This window comes from Perissodus microlepis, chromosome 6, assembly GCF_051167445.1.
Source record: "Perissodus microlepis isolate ML-2025 ecotype Zambia chromosome 6, ASM5116744v1, whole genome shotgun sequence".
NCBI classification, from domain to species: domain Eukaryota; kingdom Metazoa; phylum Chordata; class Actinopteri; order Cichliformes; family Cichlidae; genus Perissodus; species Perissodus microlepis.
The window spans coordinates 31081751-31106706 of record NC_140466.1 but is presented as its reverse complement, the minus strand read 5'-3'; the positions used below and the strand labels follow the sequence as shown (position 1 = coordinate 31106706).

The 24956-nt window shown below is 39.1% G+C and overlaps 1 protein-coding gene across 1 annotated transcript; it reads left to right on the top strand.

The window, feature by feature from the left end:
- Positions 1–8306: 8306 nt before the first annotated feature.
- On the top strand, positions 8307–9523 carry LOC146385961 (uncharacterized). The gene is made up of 2 exons (XM_084931977.1): positions 8307–8387; positions 8623–9523. The coding sequence occupies exons 1-2, from the start codon at positions 8307–8309 to the stop codon at positions 9334–9336; spliced, it is 795 nt and encodes a 264-aa protein (XP_084788103.1). The 3' UTR covers positions 9337–9523.
- Positions 9524–24956: the final 15433 nt, after the last annotated feature.

Below are 24956 nucleotides of genomic sequence, written 5' to 3'. Positions count from 1 at the left end.
ATTTTTTTCTACACCCAGTGATCAGAAAGTAAAATTAGGAGACTTTAATTGAGGAAATTAAAGAAGAAAACCAAATTAACAAATTGATTTTGCATTGATGAATATGTTAACCTATCAGGGTGCTTCAAATTTTTTGCTGTAGTTTAACCTTGAGCGTGACTCTCAAATGCTGTCAGATGTTAAAACACTTCACACAGAAGTGTGTGAATGTGTGTGTGAATGGGTGGATGACTGAATGTAGTGTAAAGCGCTTTGGGGTCCATAGGGACTAAGTAAAGCTCTTTACAAATACAGGCCGTTTACCATTTACGCAGAAGCATTTGAGTGAGATTAATATTTTCTAACATTTTAAGTTACTGAATGATCTCCATCAGAATGTCTGTGCTGGTTGTTAAATAAAATCAGCTGTGCTTTTCTTGTTTGATGAGGAATGGTTTTGGAGTTTGATTAAAGAGTAGACAAACCTTAAATTTACATTTAACTGGCATGGGAAGGCTTTTTTCAAGGATAGGACAACCTTAAACTAAAGCACATTTGCTTCAGCTGGAATTCCATGATTTTGACCTTGGGTTTGTTCCCACATGAAGTATGAACCCAGCGCTGGCTGCTGCAGGTCTTTGTGTCGCCTCAGGGGTAAAAACTGCAGCCTGATCACTATCGAGATAGTCCCTCAAATTCACCTCTTGGCCACAGACCTCCTGCTCTGCTATTCACTGTTTGACTTCAGCTCAGCTTTCTCAACAACATAAGCCTCTTTCACATGCACAAACACATCAAAAACGCCGTCCTGCTGTCAACCACTCCAAGTCACTCAGCAAAATAAACCCCCTCCTCTTCTCATCCCCCCCCCATTCATCATCGTCTCCATTCCCTGTAGCTATGCCATTGTTTTTGGTCGGGCCAAGCAAAAGGCCTGCTGCTGCCGCTGAGCGACACAAAGAGGAAAGCAGCCGTGTGGCTGAACGGGAAAATCTAAATAGAGACGGGGAATGAGCATCCCAGGGGTTAAGTGCTTTCTGATGGAGTTGCTGGAGGGTAGGAGTTGGCTTGTTAACAGATAAAGGTGAGTGTGCAGGCACCCCAACCCTGTGTCCAGCTCAGCTGATATCGTGTCACACAGTACAATTACACAACATTAAACCTCACGGCATTATATATCGACCCCCTGTGCAGATCCAGCGAGCCATCCAGAACTGTGACATTCCTCTAAGCTATTTTGCAGGAGTGCACCAGAGTGCAGAGATTAAGCCTGATGTCACATGCGGCTGTAAGCAAAGTCGCTCTGGGTTTTTATGTCACTCTAGCATGTTGTCTCTCTCTCTTTAATCCCTCTGTGGTTGTGTTCTCATTTACCACAAAGCCATTAAGAGCCATTGTGATAGCAGAAGAGAGCAAGAGCATCTGCAGATAGATAACATTTAGGTCCTATGGAATACTTACTTTGCATATGTTAGATTGTGAGTATTTCTGCTATTTTTAATGCTTTAGATATGTAATAAATTGATGAGTATACGTATGCATATCTATTATATACTGTGACAGCCTTACAAAAGCCAGAATTAGCAATCTAATCTACACGTTGAATCTCTTTGTTTCTTCTCTTTGTAGTATACTGAAAAAATGTGTCAATTTGGTAATCAGGAAACCTCCTACTTAAAAACATTTACTATACACGCTTAAACAAAAGCTGGATCTCTTTTCATTATAGGCGGAGCTATGAAATGCTACTGTTACAAGAGGATCAGCTGGAGTTTGCATGCAAGAACAGGGTAAGTAAAGGTCAGCAGATGATAATCTTGGAAATGATGGTGAGTGGGAGAGACAGATTTGACAGGAAGTTTAAAAAATGGAAGTTCAAAACGATAAAATGTCCTCAAGTTGCACTCAAGAAATATTACATGTCCCTCTCAAAGGAGCAAACACTGAACCTTTTTTAGCACAACTTACATTGCATTGCATTGTATAAAGTTGGGTACAGGTGGCATTGTTGATTGGCGAAACAGTTCCATTAGTCATTAAAGCAGATTCTTATTATGAAGATTATTTCAAGTCCAATTTTAACATTATTTAAATCCAGGTTTATTAATATTACACCAGATTTTTTTTCTAAGTAAGTGAGAACAAGAGCAATCAGAAGTGCTGACAACTGTGATACCACTTTTGATGCACCACCTTTGGTGTCATTCACCTCTCAGTTTTTGAGGCCAGCTAGCATGGCCTAGTCGAAGATCAAGTTTTTACTGCCATTTTAATGATATGAGTCAACGGATCCCAACCTTTTTTGCCCACGGATTGGTTTAATGACAATATTTTCACAGACCTACCTTTAAGATGCTGTGGATAAATACATCAAATTATAGAAACTGAAGAAATTATCCCCATATCTCACTTATCTTAACTGCACTACTGTATAGTTGTGTGTAAATAATCATTCTGTACATACGATAATTTTTAATCCTACAACTGTTTATAACTTGCATAGTTCACATTTCTGTATAACTGTATATCTCAGATTTCTGTATAGCTTTTTTATTTCATATTTATATCCTGTTCATAGCCTGTACATAGCTTGTACTCACTACAGCCTGTACATACTTATAGTTATAGAATATTCATAACATACTTCATACTGTGTACATTATAACATACCATAATAGACCCATTTCTGTAATATACTTACATATCTATATTATTGCTAATATATATTGTAATATATCTATATCGTGGCTAAAGCACTTCTGGATGGATGCAAACTGCATTTCGTTGCCCTGTACCTGTGACATGTGCAATGACAATAAAGTTGAATTCTATTCTATTCTAAAATAAAATTATATGACCAAGACAAAAATGGTTGTATTTTGTAAATAGAATGATAAACGTGAATTCACTGTGTAATTGTGTAACTTTATTAGCAGCATCCTCCTGAAATGCGCCAACAAGATTGAGAGTAACATCCTCCTCTCTGCCTCTTAATGCTCTCTGGTCGCTATGGTAACGCGTAAATATTTCTTTCAAAATAAGACACACAAGTACAACACAGGAAAAGACCCGGGGAAACCAAGTTAATGATAAAAACCCTGAAAACCATAAATTTCACACCTGAGCCTCAACTCTCACAGCCCAGTACCAAACGACTCATGGAGTGGTACCGGTCCATGACCCGGGGGTTGGGAACCGCTGGTATAAGTGATACCAGTACAGGAGCTGAGAGATTGTCAGATTATACAAAAGGAGATGCTGCAAGTGGTTGAAAAGATGAAACTTTCTAAAGAAAAAACAATGGCAGGCTGACTTTTAAAGAACAGGGAGCCCATGTATCCATGTTACTTTCATTGTGGCCATAAAAACAATGGCTCAAACATTCCAGTTCCCCTTGTCCTCCAAAATACATGTTATGGTTAAAATAACTTACACAAAATAAATAAATAATTTTACTAACTTCTGTCAGCTTGATCTTGTATAAAATGTTTTAATATCAAATAATTCCTATAATAGAGGGAAGAAAAGAAAGACTAATATATGGAAAAGCCAAATTTATCACAGTTGGCTAATATTTTATAACATCACCACCATTTTTAATGTGTGTTTCAGTGTCAGTGTTGTAAGGCCATCCGGTAAAGGTTTTTCACTCTTCTGAACTGAGCTCAGTTGAATTATGGAGCTCTCTGAGCAGATACTAAAACTCCTGTCAACACAGAGAAAAGAGAGAAAGACATCAATGGGCTGAAAGAGGAAAAGAGAGAAAAAAAATGGTCTCACTGAGAGGTGGATGTAGACAAAGCTGGATGGGGCCACCGGGCTGATAGTAAATCTGGTTTTATTATCGAATGAACAGGCACATGCTCAAGTGAATGGACCAGCAGATTTTCACAAGCAAGGACTTAGGACCATTCTGCAGTCTGACAGTTTGATGATTTTCCAAACCACTGACATGCAACTTAATCAAAATTTGTTCTTTGTTTAACCTGGTTACCTCTGCTAAGAACAAGAATATCCTCTTCAAAGGAAATTAAGGCATCAGTGTTTCAGCACTGTAAAGAAGTATTTAAAACACCACAACAGGAAGAGCAGCGTGTCCTGACATCACAGCCACTTGGGTTTTGTTGACTCTGGAAGACACAAAAGAAGGAAAAACGAAATAAATGACCATCACATGACAAAAGCTGGTAAATGTGTGTCATTCAAGCCTTTTGGAGAGGGAGAATGCCACGCAGTGACCCATCGAAGACTGCAGTGACTTCCCTCTTTATGACCCATAAAACGCTCTTTTCAGTTCTCTGAATGTGAAGCAGAGACGTTTCCAGGATCTTTTTCTTTTTTAATGGGGTGGCAAAGGGGTAACAGAACCAGTCAGAGGGAATCATGGGAACTCTGATCTAAAAATATATATGACAACAAATGAAATTTATTTAAAAAAAAATTTGGTCTGATTTTCATGCTTTTGTTATTTCATTTATTGCATTTTACACAGTGCCTTGTACAAGTTACTACTGCACAAAATTTAATTTGATTTTCTTTTTGCTGTTTGACATTAGTTTGACTTGCAGTTACATCATCTCCAACAGCTCCAGCCTGCAAATCCAGACTGTTTTGGTCTTTAAAGCTGGACACAGATCTGTAAGATGTGAGATGTGCACTGATGAAAAAATGTTTTCATGTTAACAAAGGAACAGGTTTAGGAACATGAATTAACAGAGTGAATACTGTAACACTGGCAATATTGTGGAAACAGACATTTGCAGATGCCAGACGACGCCTTATCAAAGAAAATTGTGCCCTGGGAGTGAAAACACTGCAGTGACACCTGATATGTGCACCGTTCACTAATAATCTGTAGATGTTTATTGAAAAAAAAATATATATATATATTAAAAAAATTATATTTATAACTATTATCTCACAGGTAAAAACTGAGCTGTATGCAGTTCAGTGAAGTTTGTGTGAATATTTAAAACCTGTGTGTTTATATGCCCATCTGCATTTAAACATCAGTTATTATTCATCTCTGGCTCTCTTGCACAGTATCTTTTGTCCTGTCTTCTTCACCTCACCACCCTCGACCAATTGAGGCAGATAGTTGCCCCTCTCTGAGCCTCCCTGAGCAGGAAGAGATTTATTCCTATTAAAAGGGAAATTTTCCTTTCCACTGTCACCAAGGGCTTGCTCAGTGGGGATTGATTGAATTGAATTGAGCTGAAAAAACTGTTCAGCTTTCAAGTAAATTAAGTGAAGCAGCTTACTCTAACTTAAAAAGAAATAGGTTAGCACAAAATTCTCAAAGTACAGAGCATAAACTTTATATAAGAGATGAATACATACTCCAAGTCTGTAATTTGAAAAAATAAATATGAAATTGTGTTAAATCTTGATTGTTTAAAATGGGAGGTTGTGAAAAATGTGGTTGCAAAAAACACGTCTGGTTGTATGAAAGTCTAAGAGGAAAGTGGTGACTTTATGGTTTTTGATCAACATGACACTGACTATAAAATTATGGTACCCATTGTGATCCAGAAGAAAAATAATACAACGTACATGGCATGGCATGGCTTTCTTGTGACCGTAGGAGCGCCCTGTACTTTCATAGTCAGATCCATGAAACCAAAGTGGCTAAAATTCTCCAAAGCTTGTTAAAAACGTAACTTGCAAAGGAGACCTGTGAAGAGCGAAATATGCAAACAAGCAATTTCTATGAAGTCATAGGCTGCTGCATAAATCTTTCACAGCTTTCCCCAAAAAGAGAGAAGCAGCTGCTTGCCTGTCTCCCAAGCCAGTAGACAGTTAATAAGAAGTAGACAAAAATGATCTGAGGTAATTCACAAGTCACTTTCCTGCTTGCACATCAGGCCTTACTCCTGACCTTTGACTAAAAATCTCTTGACCTCGGCTTTGTCCATCCGTCAGGTGCCAGCTTGCCTTCTACTGGGATCAGAATTCCTTCAACACACTCTCTTTTGAGGGGGTATAGTATTTTCTCTCCTGGACAAAAAGAAAAATCACCCATCACTTTACATGCATGGTTTTCATCTTTTGTCTGTGCTTTTCCTTCTCCCATTAAATTTCACATTTCTCCCATGGCACGATGGGGCAATTTCTAGGGAATTTATGACATGCTTCTGACAAACATATCAAAACATTTGGAAGGAAATATGAAATCCTTCACCTTCCTTTTTCCCTTCTCATTGATTTGTTACATCTTCTGGGCATCTTGTCAACAACTCATAACTGAGATCAAAGCACCACCTCTCTCATGCAGCGATATCATGAATATTTTGCAGGGTTCATCACAAGTCGTAGTTGCCCACTGGCTTTGATATGGCTGTCTACCTGAACAGGAATTCATATCAAACTCTCCTCCCTCCCTCTGTTCTCCAGCTTTCTCTCAGCGCAATACATAATAACGGCATCAATGCTTCAGTCCAGGGATTGAAGCAAATCTTCCCTGACTTCAAAACCAAAAGATATCTATCTTGGCAATGGTGAGTTTATGTCTTGTTTTCATATTGGCAAAGCCACAGTGCACTTTGTTTCTCTTTTGCTTTGTTCTTTGTCCCCTCTGCCCTGCATCTATTTCTTTTCTCTGCCTTATACTCTCACTCGGCCGTACCCTTTTCTTCCCTGCCGACCAGAAGAACACAATATGTGGGATCAAACAGCGGGGAAGTAAAGAGCAAAGTGTCTCTCTGTCTCCGAAGCTTTGTGAGGATTAAGGCCAGAAGACTTCTGAGGAATAGTCATAAACTGTGTTCATGCCCACAGGGTGCAGAGAACGAGAGAGACAAAGATGAGGGAGAAAGGGACAATGAGGACACTGGTAAAGCAAAAGAGAAGGAATGTATCTGAAAGCAAGTCAGAAAAACTGCAGTTTCGATTCAGAGGTCTTACATTGGGATATTAAGGGTCTGATTTTTAAGTTGCATCAAACTCTGCTAAAACCAAATGTTCAAGAGTACTAAAAGCGTCATAGCTTTTTATAAGTGTCACAGTTTTTCTCGATTGGTTTGGCTCATTTCTTGAAACCGAGATGACATTCTCAAAATAACATGGACAAATCTCCAAACCACCTTGCAATTGTTCACAACAGAATGTCATTTTTCATTGGTTTTATCAAATTGCAAATGCTTTAGTACATGTCTCAAGTGACTCTGTGCTTCTTTTCAAATGATTATGTACAAGTAGCTACAGTTAGCACAATGAGCCCACATTTAGCACATTTTCCAAATAAATAGATCTTGGCGATCTAAACTGATTAGTTGATTTTTCAGTGAAATGGTTACTCACTCCAAAACATATCAGCATGGTTTCATTGTGTAAGTCATCATATGCACAATTGTCTGTTCAACTGTCAAAATTAGTCAAAGATATAATACCATGAAAGAATATCTTGGAACATTTGATAAAGTTATGACAGTACTTGACAATCAATCAGGTGAAATTAGAACTAACGAAGGAGCAGCTTCCCACATCTCAGATGACCAATCAAACAGGTTGTTTAGATACCTGACAGGTGTTGTCTATGATTATGACTGCTGCCAAAAGTATATAGACAGAGCTTGGCCCGGGGCCAGTTTCATTTGCAGTGTGAACATGGAAGCACCTCGCCAAGTACAACAGCAACTTCCTGCTCGAGGAAGAGGAGGAAGAAGAAGAGGAGGAGTGAGAATGCGTGGAGGAATAGGGGGAAGAGGCCGAGGAGCACGGAGGCACCATGATGTCCCAGATGAAATCCGGGCCACCCTTATTGACCACGTTATAAACCATCGCCTCACAATGGCAGAGGCAGGTCGCCGAGTGCAGCCTAATGTGCCTCGGTCTACAGTCTCCTCCATCATCCAAACCTTTCGCAGGGAAAACAGGTACAGAACTATGCTATTGAACTATTCAGTGTTGGTGTGTGTGTAGGCCTAGAGTACTGTAATATCTTCATGTGATGTTATATGATACTATAAAAATGTCAAAGAAAAAAAAATGGAGAAAATACTGTGAATAGTATTCCAGTCACTGTGCAGTGCATCACACTTTTAGTACCATAAAACAGCAGTACAATTACATTGGTAACTCATTTTGTAACAAATTTACAGTGTTGACCTTTGACTTGTATGTCTAGGATTGGACGACAGCCTCAAGTGGGTGGCAGAAGAAAACTTCTAAATGAACAACAAGAACGAGAAATATGCAACATGGTCATTGCAAATAATGCCATCACACTGAGACAGATTCGTAATGCAATCCTGCTAGACAATGTAATGTTCCAAAATATAAACTCTATCAGCATCTCCACAATAGACCGGGTATTGAAGAGACATCAGATGACCATGAAACAGATTTACAGGGTACCATTTGAGAGAAACTCTGACAGAGTGAAAGGGCTGCGGTACCAGTATGTGCATGTAAGTCAACTACTGGTTGTCTATCATTGTAACACTATTACAGTAAGACATGGTTACCACTGTTTTTTTGTTTTGCGTTATCCTTTTTACCTTCAGAATCCAGCTTTGTGTGACTAGAGCATTTTGCCTATAAATTGTCTTCAGTTTTCCACTCCCTGTTTTTACAGTACTTTAGATCCTCCCTGCAGTATCTGTCTCTACTTGACTGATTAGATATATTTCTATTCTATTGTAGAGAATAATGGCATTAGAAGGCAACGAAACCCCTCACATCCTAGTGTTCGTTGATGAAGCTGGCTTCAACCTGGCCAAAGGTCGAAGGCGTGGCCGTAACATCATTGGCCACCGAGCCACTGTGGATGTCCCAGGCCAGCGAGGAGCAAATATAACAATGTGTGCCGCTATATCAGAAAGAGGTGTGGCCACACACATTCCCAGTTTAGGGCCCTACAATACACAAAAGCTCCTCAATTTTTTGGACCACCTTTATACTGATCTGATCCCAGAAAATGAGAGAGGTGAAGAAGGACCTCAGCTACCACATTATGTCATTGTGTGGGATAATGTGAACTTCCACCGCGGCCCACGCATCAGAACCTGGTTCACCACCCATCCCCGGATGCTAATGGAGTTTCTTCCACCTTACTCTCCTTTCCTAAATCCAATTGAGGAGTTTTTTTCAGCTTGGAGGTGGAGGGTGTATGAGCATCAGGCTCAAGACCAGAGGGCCCTGCTGCATGCAATGGATGCTGCATGTGAGGACATCACAGGGGATCAATGTAGGGGATGGTTGAGACATTCACGCCGTTTCTTCCCTCGCTGCATCGCAAGAGAAAATATCCGTTGCGATGTGGATGAGAATTTATGGCCTGACAGAGAGCAGCGCGTCGATGGCCAGGGGGATGAGGATGGTGGCCAGGAAAGAGAGGGTGACAATGGCGACCACTGAAAATATTACTGTACTATAGTTCTGAAACTTTATTTACAGTATGGTAGGCTAGAGGTTTTTTTGTTTTTTTTGTTTTTTGTTTGTGTTTATAACTGTTCACATTTACAGAATCCTGTATATGTTTTCTTTTCACAGTATGTTCTCTAATGTTAACATTTCTTTGTACGAATAAAAATGTTTACAGTTTCCTTGAGTATGAGTGGTTTATTGGAGGCTGATTTTACTGTAAAATCTTTTAGTTTTATTCATAGTGGTATTCTGTTGCTAGACCTGTGCCTCAGTGACAAAACGTCTAAGCATTTTGACTTGCAGTGCTTAAACAATGCCGAAGGTATAATGCATTTTGGGGGCATTGACTATTTATATGAGAAGGATATTTAGTTTTGACACATGGATAAACTCTTTTGGGAGAGATATGAGCTTTTGCAGGGGATCCATGGTGTTGTGCTAAACCATCCAGGTTATTTTCACAAAAGCACTAAATGAATGCACATGTGCCAAGGCAATTGAGAAGGATCTGTGCTATTTTGACTGTACTGACCTTTTATATGGGAAAGGAATCTGCTTTTGAAGCATGGACGAAGAGTTTGGGGAAAGATATTTGATTTTGCTAGTGAGCTATAATGTTGGGCAGGACTGTAAGACTGTTTGGCCAAATGACCTTATGGTTTTGAGAATGTAATTTCTGTTTCAAGAAATGAGCCAAACCAATCGAGTGAAACTGTAATATAATTTACAATAACAGCAGTCCTTGTTCTATGCTATAATTTTTGTTATACTATTATCTACGTAAGTCCTAAAGTTGTACATATTTTGGAGGGTGTTATTGTTCAGCCTATTGTATATTTTTGGTATAATAAAAATTCTCACCTGTTTAATAAAATAGTATCAATCCTCATATTAATTAGACAATAGGTGTAAACCTCCACACAGAAAAGTCCCAGCCTGGATTCAAAACCAGGATCTTCATGGATGGATGGATGGATGGACGGATGGACGGATGGATGGATGGACAGATGGATGGATGGACGGACGGACGGACGGACGGACGGATCGATGGATGGACGGATGGATGGAGCCTTTAATAAAACAAATTAGTTTCTTACATATGGCGATCTGCCTGCGTTCTCCCATTACTCAAAGAAAATCACTTAGATGTCAATGGCTATATTTCTAGCTGTAGATTGTTTTAGCTTTTCAGTAAACAGTTAAAACAATTTCTAACTATATAAGTCAGGTTTTACAATCAATAAAGTGCAATAACTTAAGTTGTTCACATGGTAAACAAGACCATTAAGTTACTAGAATGAGAACTTTTGTGTTAATATTTATGATGATTTATCTAAGGCTTATAAGTTGACCAGGTCACATGGGTGAAAAAAAGTGCACAACACTGAATCATCCTGACTCTGTATAAACTGGGTGTCGAAGTACTTGCCAGATAGAAGCTAAGCAGTCTACTTGACTACTTATTCCTTTTTCTTCCAGATATCAAAAGGATTATCTCAGGGCTATAGCCACAGTAGAGCCATAAGCAGAAGTAAATATATAAGTAAATAATCTTTATGATAATCTACCAAATGCTTTGTTCTGTTTTATGCAGATGACACAATCATCTAATGCTAATCCTCTTCAGTAGTAAAAACCCTTGAGTTCTTAGCTTTTTAATTCAAGCAAAGTTGATGTTAAATTCTGACAGCTCAAGTTGTAAATGATTTTAAAATACAATAGGTTTTTGACTAATCACGTGAAGATCTTTGTAAAGGGTGTTGAAGCTGAAAACTAACTACCTGCCTAATTGTATTACTGACCACAACTGTACATGAAAATCACACAATGAAAATCTGAAACTGAATATTTTGTTTTTAATAGGGATGCTTTATACTGCTCCATAATATATTGTTTGGCTGTAAATCCACTAGGCAGGTGATGTTATCAGTTATATAAAGTGAAAAATAAACACACAGTCCTCCCCACCAAGAAGATATGATGGTTGTGATATGAGTCGTTAATTATTACAGACTACTTGGGATAAATTTGGCAGTTGTTGGCAGTTATGTATATCTAACTGCATAATATATTGTTAAATTTTAGCTAATGTTCAAGCTGAAAAGCAGCCAGAGGTGATTTTATTCCCACAGCCTTTCAGTTCTCCAAATATTAATGTGTGAAATGACAATAGTTGACATCCAATTTATGGCCTCTTTTAAAAATTGATTTTTTTGTTGGAACCTGTTCTCCTGCAGAGTAGAAACACGTGTATTTTAGCTGAAGGAAATCTGAAGCACTACAGATAAATGAACAATGAGGGAGTTTAGCTAAGAAAAACAAAGACAGGAGAAGATAATTCTGCAAAGATGACAGGTTATTATATGAAGGGCTTTGCTGGGATTTCCAGCAGATTATGTGAGTGAAGTATGATTATGCTGGGTTATGACTTGTTGTGCATTCAGACGCTACCGTTTCTGGCAGAGTAAGTCCTGCACAGATGTGAACCTGGGATCAGAGCCATATGAGAGATTCCTTTCTGTGCTCTCCTCTCCGTTCCTTCTCTGCACATGAAGGTGGCAGGTTGGCCTGCAGGTGTAGAAATAAACCAATAAAAGGAGGGTAACACACAGGAAATTTTACTACAGCTATGGGCTGGAGAAGGGCTGTTCCAAGTGTCCTAACGCATTTAACTGCAGGAGCCTGTGAAATTCCCTGTTCTGATCACTGTAAAAGACAACACATGTTGGTAAGGCTTATTAAAAGTTTTCCTCTGGATAAGAACTAACGCTTTTTATTTTGCCATTTACCAATTTAGCTCACGAAATCATCCTTTTTTATAGTTTGTTTGACCAGTATAGGTTTGGCTTTGGTCAAAGTGGCAAAATCAGTATGTGCTCTTCTTTCGTTAAAGAAGAAAATCCTATTCTCATACATGTACAACTCAACAGTTTCCGAGACAGTGGTTACTGTCATAGTCTCTATAGCTCAGTTATATTGTTATTGTCAGTTATAATATATCTACAGATCTCCTCTCATCCTTCACATTCCTTCCTTCCTTCCAAAAGCGTTTTATCTCAACCATAAATACCTGGTTGCTTTTAATCGCCATACATTAGTTTGTGTAAGCAAACTAGACAAAGAAAATTGTGTGGTCTCAGCGACGAGTTGAGCAGGTTAGCTGCACTGAAAAGGAAGCTAACCATAATTTTGTAACTGCAAATATTTTATAAAAAACAGCAGTGCAGAGGAAAAGGTGTTTGATTCAGGTGCACTGGTGGATCGCAAGACTGACAAATGCAAGTCTCATGCTCCCCTCTCTGAATTTGTGTTTTCCTGCTCTATGGTTGGGTGTACAGACTTTTTCATCCAGTCTACTAGCAAAGACATAGCTGTGTGACGTAAGGAGAAGACTGATCAGCACAATCAGCTGCCAAAGCATGGAGAGGTACGACTAAAATGTCAAGAAATCCACACGACCTTATTAGCGTTATTTTATGCAATATTAAGGTGCAATTTAACTCCAGGTATCCTGGGGATTGAGATTGCCCACTCTAGTATCTTTAATAGCATCCAGTTGCTACGTGGCTCTGTTTTAAAAGAAGTGGGTGTTGGGCAAACGAAAAGAGTCTCGCTTACTCTTTTTCACAGTTGGTCAAACATTAGGAATTGTACAAGTTTGTTTGAAACCTGTCACAGAAACAATTCAAATTGACAGGGGAAAATGTTTTCACATCAACACACAATCGCGAGCCTCCTGACAGCCTCCTTTTCTTTTCTCTCTAAAGTTTCCGCTCCACACAGTGGCCGTGGAGCCGGGAGTGGGCTGTGACAAGAACAATACAGGTCAAGTGTGCAATTACATCTTCACCTGTTGACAAAACAGCTCAGAGAAAGTAACATCCTGCCAAGTCCTGTGTTTTCAGCCATGTTTGCCCTCCAACCTTCCTCCCCTCTGCAAACATCTTTCATCCCTCTCCAGCTCCCACGTTTAATGGAGCCTCGCTTGACTCGGTATGAGGCTCAAGTGAACTTGTCAAAGTCAGACGTCACTCCCAAAGATGAAAGGAGCTTTGGTGGTCCCTGCTGTGAGGTGTGGTGGGGGAGAAGAAACGAGAGAAACGGAGACGACACTAATACCCAGATACAGTTGCATACCTCAGCTCTGCATACCTCATTGTTGCAATTTGTCTCTCTGTTTATTACTTTTTTCAAGGTTTTTGTTCAGGGAAGATCATAAATTTGGGATGACCTGAGGGAGGCCTTCCCCTGTCAGCAATGTGGTGGTCAGTGACATATAGCCAAAAGGCTCAGGTGGGTTTCTGCACTGCATGGTTCAATTGTCACCTGATGTGAAGGGAAGTGAGGAGCGAATGGCTTAACCACACCTCAGTCTTAAGAGCTTCAGGCAAACCTTTGGTGTGAACGACCAGCTCTTTGTTGGAAAGCTGACAGGGCAGATAGCAATTTCCTGGGAAATGGGTACAAGTTAGAAGCACAAGAGTGATCTCTCTGTGCGGCAATGACACACACCCACACACACACACTTACAAATCAGAGAGGGTGGTAGTAGGTGATCCTCACATAACACTAATGGCTCCAATGACTCAGAAGGAAATGGATTAAGCTGACACTTGGGTTCCCATGCAGAAAAGTAGGTAAAACACTAATGCTTCTGTGTCAGTGCTATATCCCATATTAATGAGACCTTGGTATACAATGTAAAAAGCCATATAAACATCAAATTACAAATACTCTTCAAAAGAAAAATCAGGTAATGAAACTCTTCAAAAGGGGGTTTAAACTGGATTAGTTTGGAAATTGTTTAATTGTTTCTGTCTGATGCCATCAGAGTTGCAGAAACATGCCCAAGGTGTCCTTTGCCACTGATATTTTGTTGTAATGTTCATGACAAACATTAGCAACATGTAGGCCTGTTTTTGAGGAAGGCCCAAGATCGCCATGCTCAGTTTGAGAGCAAAACCTTTTTGCACGTTTCCTTTCACTTGCGGCTTGATTAGATTTAGGCTAGAAACATCAGCACTAGCTTTAAGAATGGATTGTTGTTTGAGTTAAAATATCCTGCTTCACATGAACCTGCACAGTGAGAAATTATGCTTGTATGGTGCATTTAAATACAACACCAACAGCTTCGATGGGATGGGTATCCTGTGATGGAAGTCAGCACTTTGTGGTACAGAGACAGAGAGACAGCAAAGCCTGGTTAGAAATTCTTGTCGTGACTTGTCTAAAAGAGATGCATTCTCTAAGTTGCACTCCAATCAATCATAGCTTGCTATGGTTCATAAATTGCACGCAGTACAGGTATCTATACTGCCCTTAACTGTCATATGAGTTTAAAGTCTTACTTTTAGCTTTAACAACGTTAACTCTTGTTTAAAGTTTTCAGTGGGAGGGGAATTTAATCTAAATTTCTTAGGCATCCCCAAATTGAATTTCTCCTACCCACACACCAATCATAATCATAAAATTATGATCGCCTGATGGTGGGCTGTGGTATCTGCTTGAAGATGTTAGCAACAGATCCTTAAAGTCATCTAAGTCGTGAGAAGGGGCCTTCGTGGATTGGATTTGTTTGCCCAGCACATCTCACAGAACTTTGATTGGATTGAGATCTGGGAAATTTAGAATCAAGTCAACACCTCAAACTTCTTGTTGTGATCCGCAAACCTTTTGCTTTGTGGTACAGAGCATTATCTTGCTGAAAGAGGCCAAAGCCATAAGGGAATGCCATTTCAGTGAAAGGGTGTACAGAGTCTGCAACAATGCATGGAGCAGCTGCTACGTGTCAAAGTAACATCCACATTATCATCACCTCCACCTGCAGAGATGCTCTGTGTTTTCTGACCCAAGGTTTCCATTGCTCAAAGCATTACACAGCTTCTGCCAGCTTGCCTGCTTCCCATAGCGCATTCTGGTGCCAGGTGTTTCCCAGGTAAGAATGCACACGCACCCGCCGATCCACATGATGTAAAAAAAAAAACAAAAACTGATTCATCAGACCAGCCACCTTCTTTTGTTGATCCATGGTCCAGTTCTAATGATCACATGCCCATTTTGACACTTTTGGCCCCATACACAGCAAACTGCAGACAGTGTTTTTGACACCTTATATTCAGAACCAGCATAAAATGACCACAGCGTTAACACAGGCCAACCTTCACTCCCCACATGCATCACTAAGCCTTGGCCTCCCATAAACCTGTTGGTGGTTCCTTCCTTGGACCACATTTGATAGATAGTTCTGACCCAGTTGTCTAGCAATCACAATTTGGCCCTTGTCAAACTCACTCAAATCATAATTCTTGCTCATTTTTCCTGCTTCTGGAACATCAACTTTGAGGACAACATGTATATACTGTATTGTCAAAATGTCAAATGCTAATGAGTAGCCTTTGATTCTGCTGATGCCTATCTTTCACTTTCATGGAGTCCTGCTTCTTAGAGGCTGCTTTGTGTCCCATTCACACAAGGCTTACATTACATACTTAATGCAGTTTAAAGGACATGTATTGTGCAGTAAAGAGGGGGAAAGAACAGCAACTCTAGCAGAGCAGCTGCAGCTGCAGCTCCATGTTGAAAAATGCATGACTACAAAGCAATATGGGGCTGAAAATAAACAAGGTGCCAATGTGAGTTTTCTGTACTTAGTAAATTAAGTATTTGACGAAGTCAATAAGCCAGTGTTAGAACTTAAGAAAAACAACTTGAGAAAACACTTTAGTGCAGGTACACCGTGTTCCCAGGTCATGATGGAGCTGTCCAAATTGGCCCAGATACGTTTGGCCTGCTGTGTAAGAGTCCTGGGAACAACCCAGTCTACAGTTTGCGAGTGGGTGGCCTAATCCAGATCTACATATAGTTTCATATACCATGCATCTCCTTTGTGCATTGATGTACTCTCTCACACACACAGAAGCTATACAAGAAAATCAAAATACAGTGTGTTCCACTTATTGAGAATTTCTATCAGTTAATATGAAAATGTTTTCCCTGTGGAAACCACCAGTTGGTCAACCGCAAAAATTCTCCTCTGAAAGAAAACCCAACTGGCAAACTCTTTGAACAATCAACCACAAGACGTCACAGTGCCGTTTAAAATGGTTTTAGGGTTTAGATTTAGAGAGGGATAAGGTTTGGTGGAGTGATATAGGGGTAAAAACGGAAACAAGGAAGAATGGAGCTGGGCTGGATATTTAACACACGTAAAAAATGAGTTTCCATAAAAACAGCACAAAGGGCTCATTCATTGTAGAGACAGTTATTGTAGTTTTGTTCTCTTTTTTAAATTAAGGAGAAATATATATATGTGTGTGTTTAAAAAGCTGTTTAACTGTCAACAAAGCCCTTTATAGGAACTGGTCATTACAAATATTTTAAAGCAGCAAAAATACAAACATTAACAAGATACCTTTGTATATGAAAAATGTACCAATACCACTCCCACCCCAACAATAGCAACAGCAAGAAAGCTCTAGAAACTACTGTATACTACTGACCCAGCTCTGAAAAGGCAGATAAAGTAAAATATGAACAAATGCAGTGGAGCATTTAGCAGCTACAGAGTCGGGTACTTCCCACAGGTGTAACTGGAGAACCACACAGAAGAAAGTATGTATTGTTGGATACTCGTGGACAGAAACATCACTCCAAATGTACGGACGTCACTACTATGACAAGTTACATCATGTCATAGATATCTCAAAGTTAAGGCAGTAAACTTAATTTCTCTGTGTATTTTGACCTTTGGTCAACATGTCTGCAGCATGCAGGTCACTGAAAACTTAACCATTTAAAAAACGCCAATGTCCAGAAACTTGTTTTTCTGCCTTTATGTGTGGATATAACGCAGCAGAAAACTGAACCTATCATTCAAAAATAGATACAAATGCCAAAATTTATGTTTATTTATCTGGAGCCATTACTTTGAAAAAACTCCATTAGCCACCTGAATTTGTAAACATTTTATAAAAAATGTGCCTTTATCTTCTTTTGTGACATCAGACTGTGTGTTGTAATGTTGCTTGTAGGCTTTTGATTGGCAAACACTTATGTACATTTAGAGCTATATTGCAGCCTTTTTGCTTTTGTATACTCATGAAATCACTTATTTTCTTTCTAAATGAAAGTGTAAAAAAAATTCCCCTATATGTGTGGATTTCTCCTAACTGTCTAATGTTAGCCTCTTCCTATTCTGAACCCAGTTGGGGTAGGCTGTAGCTCAGGGGATATAGCAGTTCATCTGCTACTCGAAGGTAAGATGCTGAACCCTGAGTTGCTCCTGATCTAAAGTGTGAACGTGTGTGAATGTTAGAAGGAAGCACTTAAACGTTTTTTAAAAAAAGTGTGAAGACGTTTGTTGAATAAAGTTCTTTGAGTGCTCAAAGAGTAGAAAAGCACTATACAGGAAACAAATTACTCACTATTTATTATTAGTTTTTCACCTGACTAAGTCTTAATGCTCAAACTACCCTTTGAAGTTTTATCAGAAGGACTAAAACTCAAACTGGTCCTCACATAGATAGTTGTAGAAGTAAAAACAGACACACATGCACATGCACACCCGCTGGCTTGAGACTGGGAAGCAGAGAATTACAGGCAACCACAAAGACATTCATGAGCAGTCCCATGGCAGCCATCACCCAGAACAGGACTGCTGCCACAGAACTGCAGGGGCAGAGAAACCCTCCGTTTGTTGACTCCACAGATTAGTGGCTTAATATAACAACACAAAGACTGCCTTTCTCTTCAATCCACCCAGGGAATAAGCAGAAGACTAACCACAGCAGTTGCATAATTTATTTTCTTTCATTATCTGTCACCACAGCATGTTTTTTAAAACTTTAATCATGTTCATAAGTGAAACGTGTACCCTAAAAATGCAAACCTTACCGCTGATAGGATCTGAAAAAGCTTCTTCTCTTACATATTTCCCTCATGTTTGTAAGGTACTGCTGGCTGGTCAGCTGACTCGTGAAGTCTCGTAGACATTTTCCCAACCAAGGGTAATTAAGATTCCTCCAGCGCAAGGCATAACACCATTGTTTACTGCTGATTCAAGCACGACTGCATAACTACTATCTTTCATAATGACAGATGACAAAGCATGAATCCCAAGGCATCTACATAAGTCTTGTTTTTTGTTTCAGAGCATGTTTGCTTCACTCGCACACTTGTGTTGCTCTTGTCCTGTAATTTCATGTTATGATTCAGCACATGAAGTCATCAGTGGTTGATTAGCATTATATGCTGGGCTTAGGCAGCCAGATGCATATGACGTGATTAAGGAAAAGATAAAGAATTGGAACAGGAATGTGTAATCCAAGTACTCCCTGAAGGAAAAGGATTTATATCAGTGAACAACATATCTAATGAAGAAGCAGACCACATGCAGATGGGAAGATGGAATAGTTGTAATTGGATAACTATTCTACCCTAAAAAAAATCTAACATTTAGGACAGCTGTCAGTTTTCAGAAAATGACTGATATTGGGACACTGAAGGAAGTGAAAAGGACAGATATGAAGTAATGAAAAAATGTGATAAGGCACCAAAAACACAAATCATCTCTAGGCCTGAAAAGTGAGCCAGTATGTTGTGTCGTGAGTGTGATGAGGACAAGGAGGTTTGAACTGAAAGCAAGCTCTTTATTCTGGCTGATCAGGCATAATACAAAATGAAATTAAACTGGAACAAGGAACTAAACAGGAAACCTAAACAGGAAACACAAGGAAACCACAGAACCTGAGCGACACAGGGGTAGAAGTACAGACACTCTGACAAGGGACAAAAGGGAGACTGACACAATATAAACACATGAGGGAATCAGGCAGAGAAGAGACACCTGGGGAGCACGACTGGACATAATCTGACCAACATGACAGGGAAACAACACTGAGACGAGACTGACAACACAGCGAGAGGGAGAGCGAGGGGCAAAGAGAGAGAGACACACAGATGAGACCAAGACAACCAGGACACGAAGCACTGACAAATAAAACAAGTAACTAAGAATATAAAATAAAGCAACAACATAAATCTTAAAGACAAAACAATCACACATCAACCTTCAAATCTCCAAAAATCAGAAAACAGAGAACAGACCCGGGGGTCCTCACACACTCATGATATGTACTCTAAAGCAGCGGTCCCCAACCCCCGGGCCTCGGACCGGTACCGGTCCGTGAGTCGTTTGGTACCGGGCCGCGAGAGTTGAAGCTCAGGTGTGAAATGTATAGTTTTCAGGGTTTTTATCGGTTTTCAGCGTTATTTTGTTATTGTTTTTATCGTTAACTCAGTTTTCCTGGGTCTTTTCACGTGTGTTATGAATAAATCTTTTTTTCGGTACCGGTACTAGTTTTATTTTGTTGTATTTATCCGCGACACCTTAAAGGCCGGTCCATAAAAATATTGTCGGGCATAAACCGGTCCGTGGCGCAAAAAAGGTTGGGGACCGCTGCGCTAAAGTATCACGATTAATTCAAAAGTTTAAAGCAGCTGTTACGGTCTGTTGTATTATGGCATAGAATAAACATGTGGTCAGCAAGGCCAGAACTGGTCCACACAAAGTGTGCAGCAAGGCCAGCTGTGATTGTGAAAACTGCTGCAACATTAGTACACGTTTCAGTTTTCAATAAGATTGAATATTACCAGCGTTACTACACAGGCATGGAAATGTAAGAAAATATAAAGGTATTTCTCAATCTTTATATTTTCTTACATTTTAATTCCACTGTAAAGAAAAAAATAATAGTTTTGTTTAAGTGCAAAAACAGATCCAGTGTGGCTGAAATTCACATATAATAAAATGTTTTGATTAAATTGTTCTTGTTTTTTGAAGGTATCTCAAGCTGTTGGATGTGTATTTTGTTAATGAATGGTTTATTAAAAGTGAACACTTACTTGTGGTTATTTGTATTAAAAAGAAAGGTCATTTATGTTACCATGTCCCAGTAGCCAGCTCCGATTCCTGTGGATTACACTGCCATAAAGAAATACATGTTTAAAATGCCTTTCCTTTAAGGCCTTTCATACTTTGCAACTGGAATTTTTTAATGAAGGTTTTGATACTGTAAGTGCCATTAATCAGCAAAGTCTGTAACCATAATAGTTGCATCTCCATAGCAGAGTAGCAGCACTGAGTGCTCTGCTGGATGTAGTTTGACTTCTACTCTCTCGTGCTGCTGATACACTCTCAGGCCTCGAGCAGCAGCTGCATGTTTCTGGAAGACTATGAGATGAGAATATGAGATGTTCAGTTTCAGCTGCCTGTGGGATCACTTTGTTGTAATGATACAGACACACATTAGCCCACAAACTGATTCACCAACCCCTCCCAGACTTCTCTCTGATGTGAGATACATGCGTGCAGGAGGCACTTACTCCATGCAGGTACAAGTGAAAGGTTAAATAAAGGCTTTCTACTTTTGTAGTAATAAAATGTATCTTTTCGTATATGAACATTGATATGAAAATTTAAACTTAGGAAATGACAGCACAATAAACACATAAAATGATTTTGTGTTTTTAAAATAATTTTTTGGACTTCCAAACAACAACACAGACCACACGCAAAACCAGCACCGTGTATTAAATTATGCACTTTTATGCACTTTATAATAAAACCAGTCATGTAACTATCTTGTTCTTACATGACAGTTACATCATCTTTTATTTGTCCCTCTTAACAATGTGTTTGTGATCCTGAGCATCTGCAGTTTTAGATGATAATTCCTGTGTGACTATAGTTTTAGGGGTCGCCACAGCCGATCATGTGCTTCAATTTGACCCCATCCTTAGAATCCTCCTCTGTTGCACCAACCGTTTGCATGTCATCCTTTACTTTATCCTTATATATGCTCCTACCAGCCGTCTAACCTTGCCTTTCTAACTTCGTCTCCAAACTGCTCGATCACACCTTATTATAAGCAATAAGTGCAATATAATAATCAGTATATTCTTTAATATAGTGATGAGCCTAGTTGACACTGATATTGTGTAGCTGCAACAGATGGACATTAGTTCCACATTACTATCAACTATCAATCTTCAGCAGCTGCTAAAGATCTGGGTCAGTTTTCCTGCATGAGTCTGTGTTTTGGCCCGAGGTGCCTGACAGCGCTGCTGATATATGGAACTCTATTGTCATCATTCATAACTCCAACACACTAATTACAACCACAGACTTGTAACGAGTGCTGCCGCCTTTAACCTTGCACTTTATGACAACAAAGATGGGTTTTGTGTGTGTAGGAGTGGAGGAGGAGCATACGCAGCTGAGTAAAGACTGACACCGCTGCCGCACCTCTAACTGATTGGCTGCCTTGACCTTAGACCTGCCGCCTCCACAGAGATTAAAAAGCAAAAAATTATTAGATAATAAGCCACAGTGCCTAAAGCTATTCAAGTATTCAAACACCCTTAAAATGTGAACATAAACATTTTTATACTGCAAGATATTGAACACTTAGTTCATAATTAACTCTCCTAAGTTTCACCCATGGGATAAATGTGAAAAGAGCCAATTTTAATAAATCATGAATAAATCATACTATTAGATAAGTTACTTTCATTATGTGTTTAGTAGAAGTACTTGATTTTCCTATATATAAAGGAGTATAAGATCAATGTCCTGTCACAGTTTTGAGAATGCTGAAGTCTACCTGCTGGGCTGTCAGAGCACTATGCAACCTGTCACTGGTTTATTTAATCTTTCATAATCGCCAATCCAAAAAAAAAAAAAAAAATCATTCTCTGAACTGGATGCAAATATTACAGAAAACTTCACAAAATGCATTTAGGACATTTTTAGCTCAGTTACGCCATCTACTGTGTCTAACTTGCAAATGTGAGACATCAGGGTAGTTGAATAACTGTATTTACATCAGAATCAGAATGATTAATTATAGATTTTAATTAAAACATCATAAGCTCTATAGTACTATACTAGAGGACCTCTGACCTTTGTTTAGGGGTCATTGCACTCTCAACATCTAAATATGCTACATTTTGTGTTTTTGTTACTAAATATCATGATGTTAGTTTAACACCTGTTGAGAGTCAATATTATTGGAAAAAAAGTACAGAGTGTAGCCATAATTCAGTGAACTCCCCCCAATGTATACTTTATAGTATTAAAGTGTGCCAAGTGAGGTACTATAGTATTATTAACTTTTAGCTGTTCAAGATGAAGATTTTGCCACCCCCAAAATTTGCTGGCCCCCAGCGGCCCCCCTTGGCAGGACTGTCCTGTGTTGGTAATGATGCCATAAGATTGCTGGTGCCAATCCCAGGACAGATCCCTGGTGCATCGCACACTCTTATATGATCTATTTGTGTTTCCTGAACAAGTTTGCACTTGAAGTTTCAAATAGATTTGAACAGTCGTGTATGTCCCAGACCCCCAGAGCCAGAATCCTGCCAAACGCTACTATTCATGTCAGTAAATGTGACATTAACAACACTGGACAGTTTTCACTCTCCCCTGTCTCCAGAGGAGCGGCCAAAATATAACATTAGAAGACCACATCAGAAAATAATATTAAAATACATGCTTACTACTATAATTATATTTATTTTAAGGGTCCTGTGCAGCTCCAAAAAAGGTAAAATTGCATATGGTTTAGAGAACAGTAGAGCTGGATGAATCTCCCAGGAACTGTGCTTTCCTGGGTTCATCTGCAGCAGATAGTTTTTAGCCATGCTGCTTCTGTCCTCATTTAGCATTGGTGTGTTATACACATATATTTCCATAAAATCAGTCACTGTAACATTTTTGCATGAAGAGGCCAACAGACCAATGGTATTTCTCAGGAACAAAAACTAAACCCCTTTTAGTCCCCTTCAGTTACTTTTGCAGTCCACGGAGCAGAATCATGATGGAGAAGGTCCTGCTTGGTGTCTTGTATGTCTCAGGTCAGTAAATTTTATTTTCAACCTCTAGCAGTGCTTATTGTTATGATGTGTCCACCTCACATGGTCATAATTTTGTCATAGGCTGGCTCATCCTCTGTAAGTGCCGTCAGTACCACTTTGTCAGTCAACCTTTGACTTTGACTGCTGATTACTGCAGTACTGAATACACAGAACTGGCTGTTACTGAAGACATGAATGAAATGAACCAACTTAAAAAGAAAGTTTCATCTGCTGGTTACAAGTCTGCAGTCTGGATTAATCTGTACACCCATATCCGCTATAAAAATTACTACAGAGAGGACGACTTCATCAAGGAAGACCAGAAAATAGAAAAGGCACCTTTCTTTGTTCCTTTTTTCTGTCAAAGCATTTCATTGAATGGAGTAAGGCGGAATAACAATTGCTCAGTGGAACATCCATTCATCTGTTATAATGGTGAGCATGCACAAAAAGAGTCATGTTATTGTCATAAAGTGTTTTTGGTTTTAAATTCCATGTAACTAATCTTGAACCATTTGTCCACAATTCTCTCTGCAGGTACAAACCCCCTGGGTCCTGAATATGTTTTTGTGAATGAAAGCATGGACTTTTTCAGAGCTTTGAAGTATTGCAGAGAGAATTTCACCGAACTAACTCGCACATGGAACAAAGACGTGCAGTCATTGTTGCCCAATGGAACTGAAGCATGGGTTGACAGGATTGGACTTGTGCACAATCACTGGAGTACTAGTTTTGGATACTGGGATGATTTTCCGCAGACATTTGATTCAGAATACGAGTTGTGTGGTGTTGCAGATTTGCAGAGATTAGGAAAATGGAGGTTACTTCCCTGTGAAACAAAGCTACCATTTGCTTGCTACAGTAACCTGCAAAGCAATGATGTAGAAAAGGAAGTTAAACAAAAAGGTACTTATTTATATTTTCATGATCCTAAATCAATACATCTGCAGACCTTTAGGTCTTTAGATATTTTCTTTTTCATTAGCTCTTTTCTTTCTCAGTAATAAACCTGAAGTTGAAAATAGACGGCGCCTCCCTGAATGTGAATGACTCAGCTGTGAAAGCAGACCTTTTGAAAAAGGCAAGTCTCAAAAATCCAACCTTAGATTTCCATTTTATGACCTTTGGCGGGTTTTTTTTTAGGTTTAGTAGCTATGATTTTCCATTGTATACAATTTAAAGAAGTGTTACATTATTAGGCGGTTCAGTGTAAACCTGAACATTTCACAAAACAGAATAGTTCTCAGCAATGTGTTCAACTCTTTTTTTTTTTTTACAATTTTTACATTTACATTTTACAATTTCAGAATTAACTAATTTAACTATATTTTGGTCTTTTGGATCAGACATATTGACTATTTGTTCTCATTCAACATTTTAGTGAATCAGTTTTTATATTTTAAATGTGCCATTTGCTGCCCAGGCAGTGTTAGAAAACAGTTCTCAAGTAAAAGTCCTGCTGTGTACATCTGTGTATATGTGAATACTAGCGTGGACTGTGGACCGTGTCTATTATGTCAAACACAAAATGGTAAGAACACGTTACAGTATGTTCTGAGGTGTATGTATGTCATTCCCATTAGTTTCATTTAAAGAACTGACTAAGTATGTACTACTCAGCTTGAATAGTCAGACGGCAAGAAAAACGTCTGAGTGTGATGCAAAAATTTGCTTCTTAAATAACCCACAACACCATG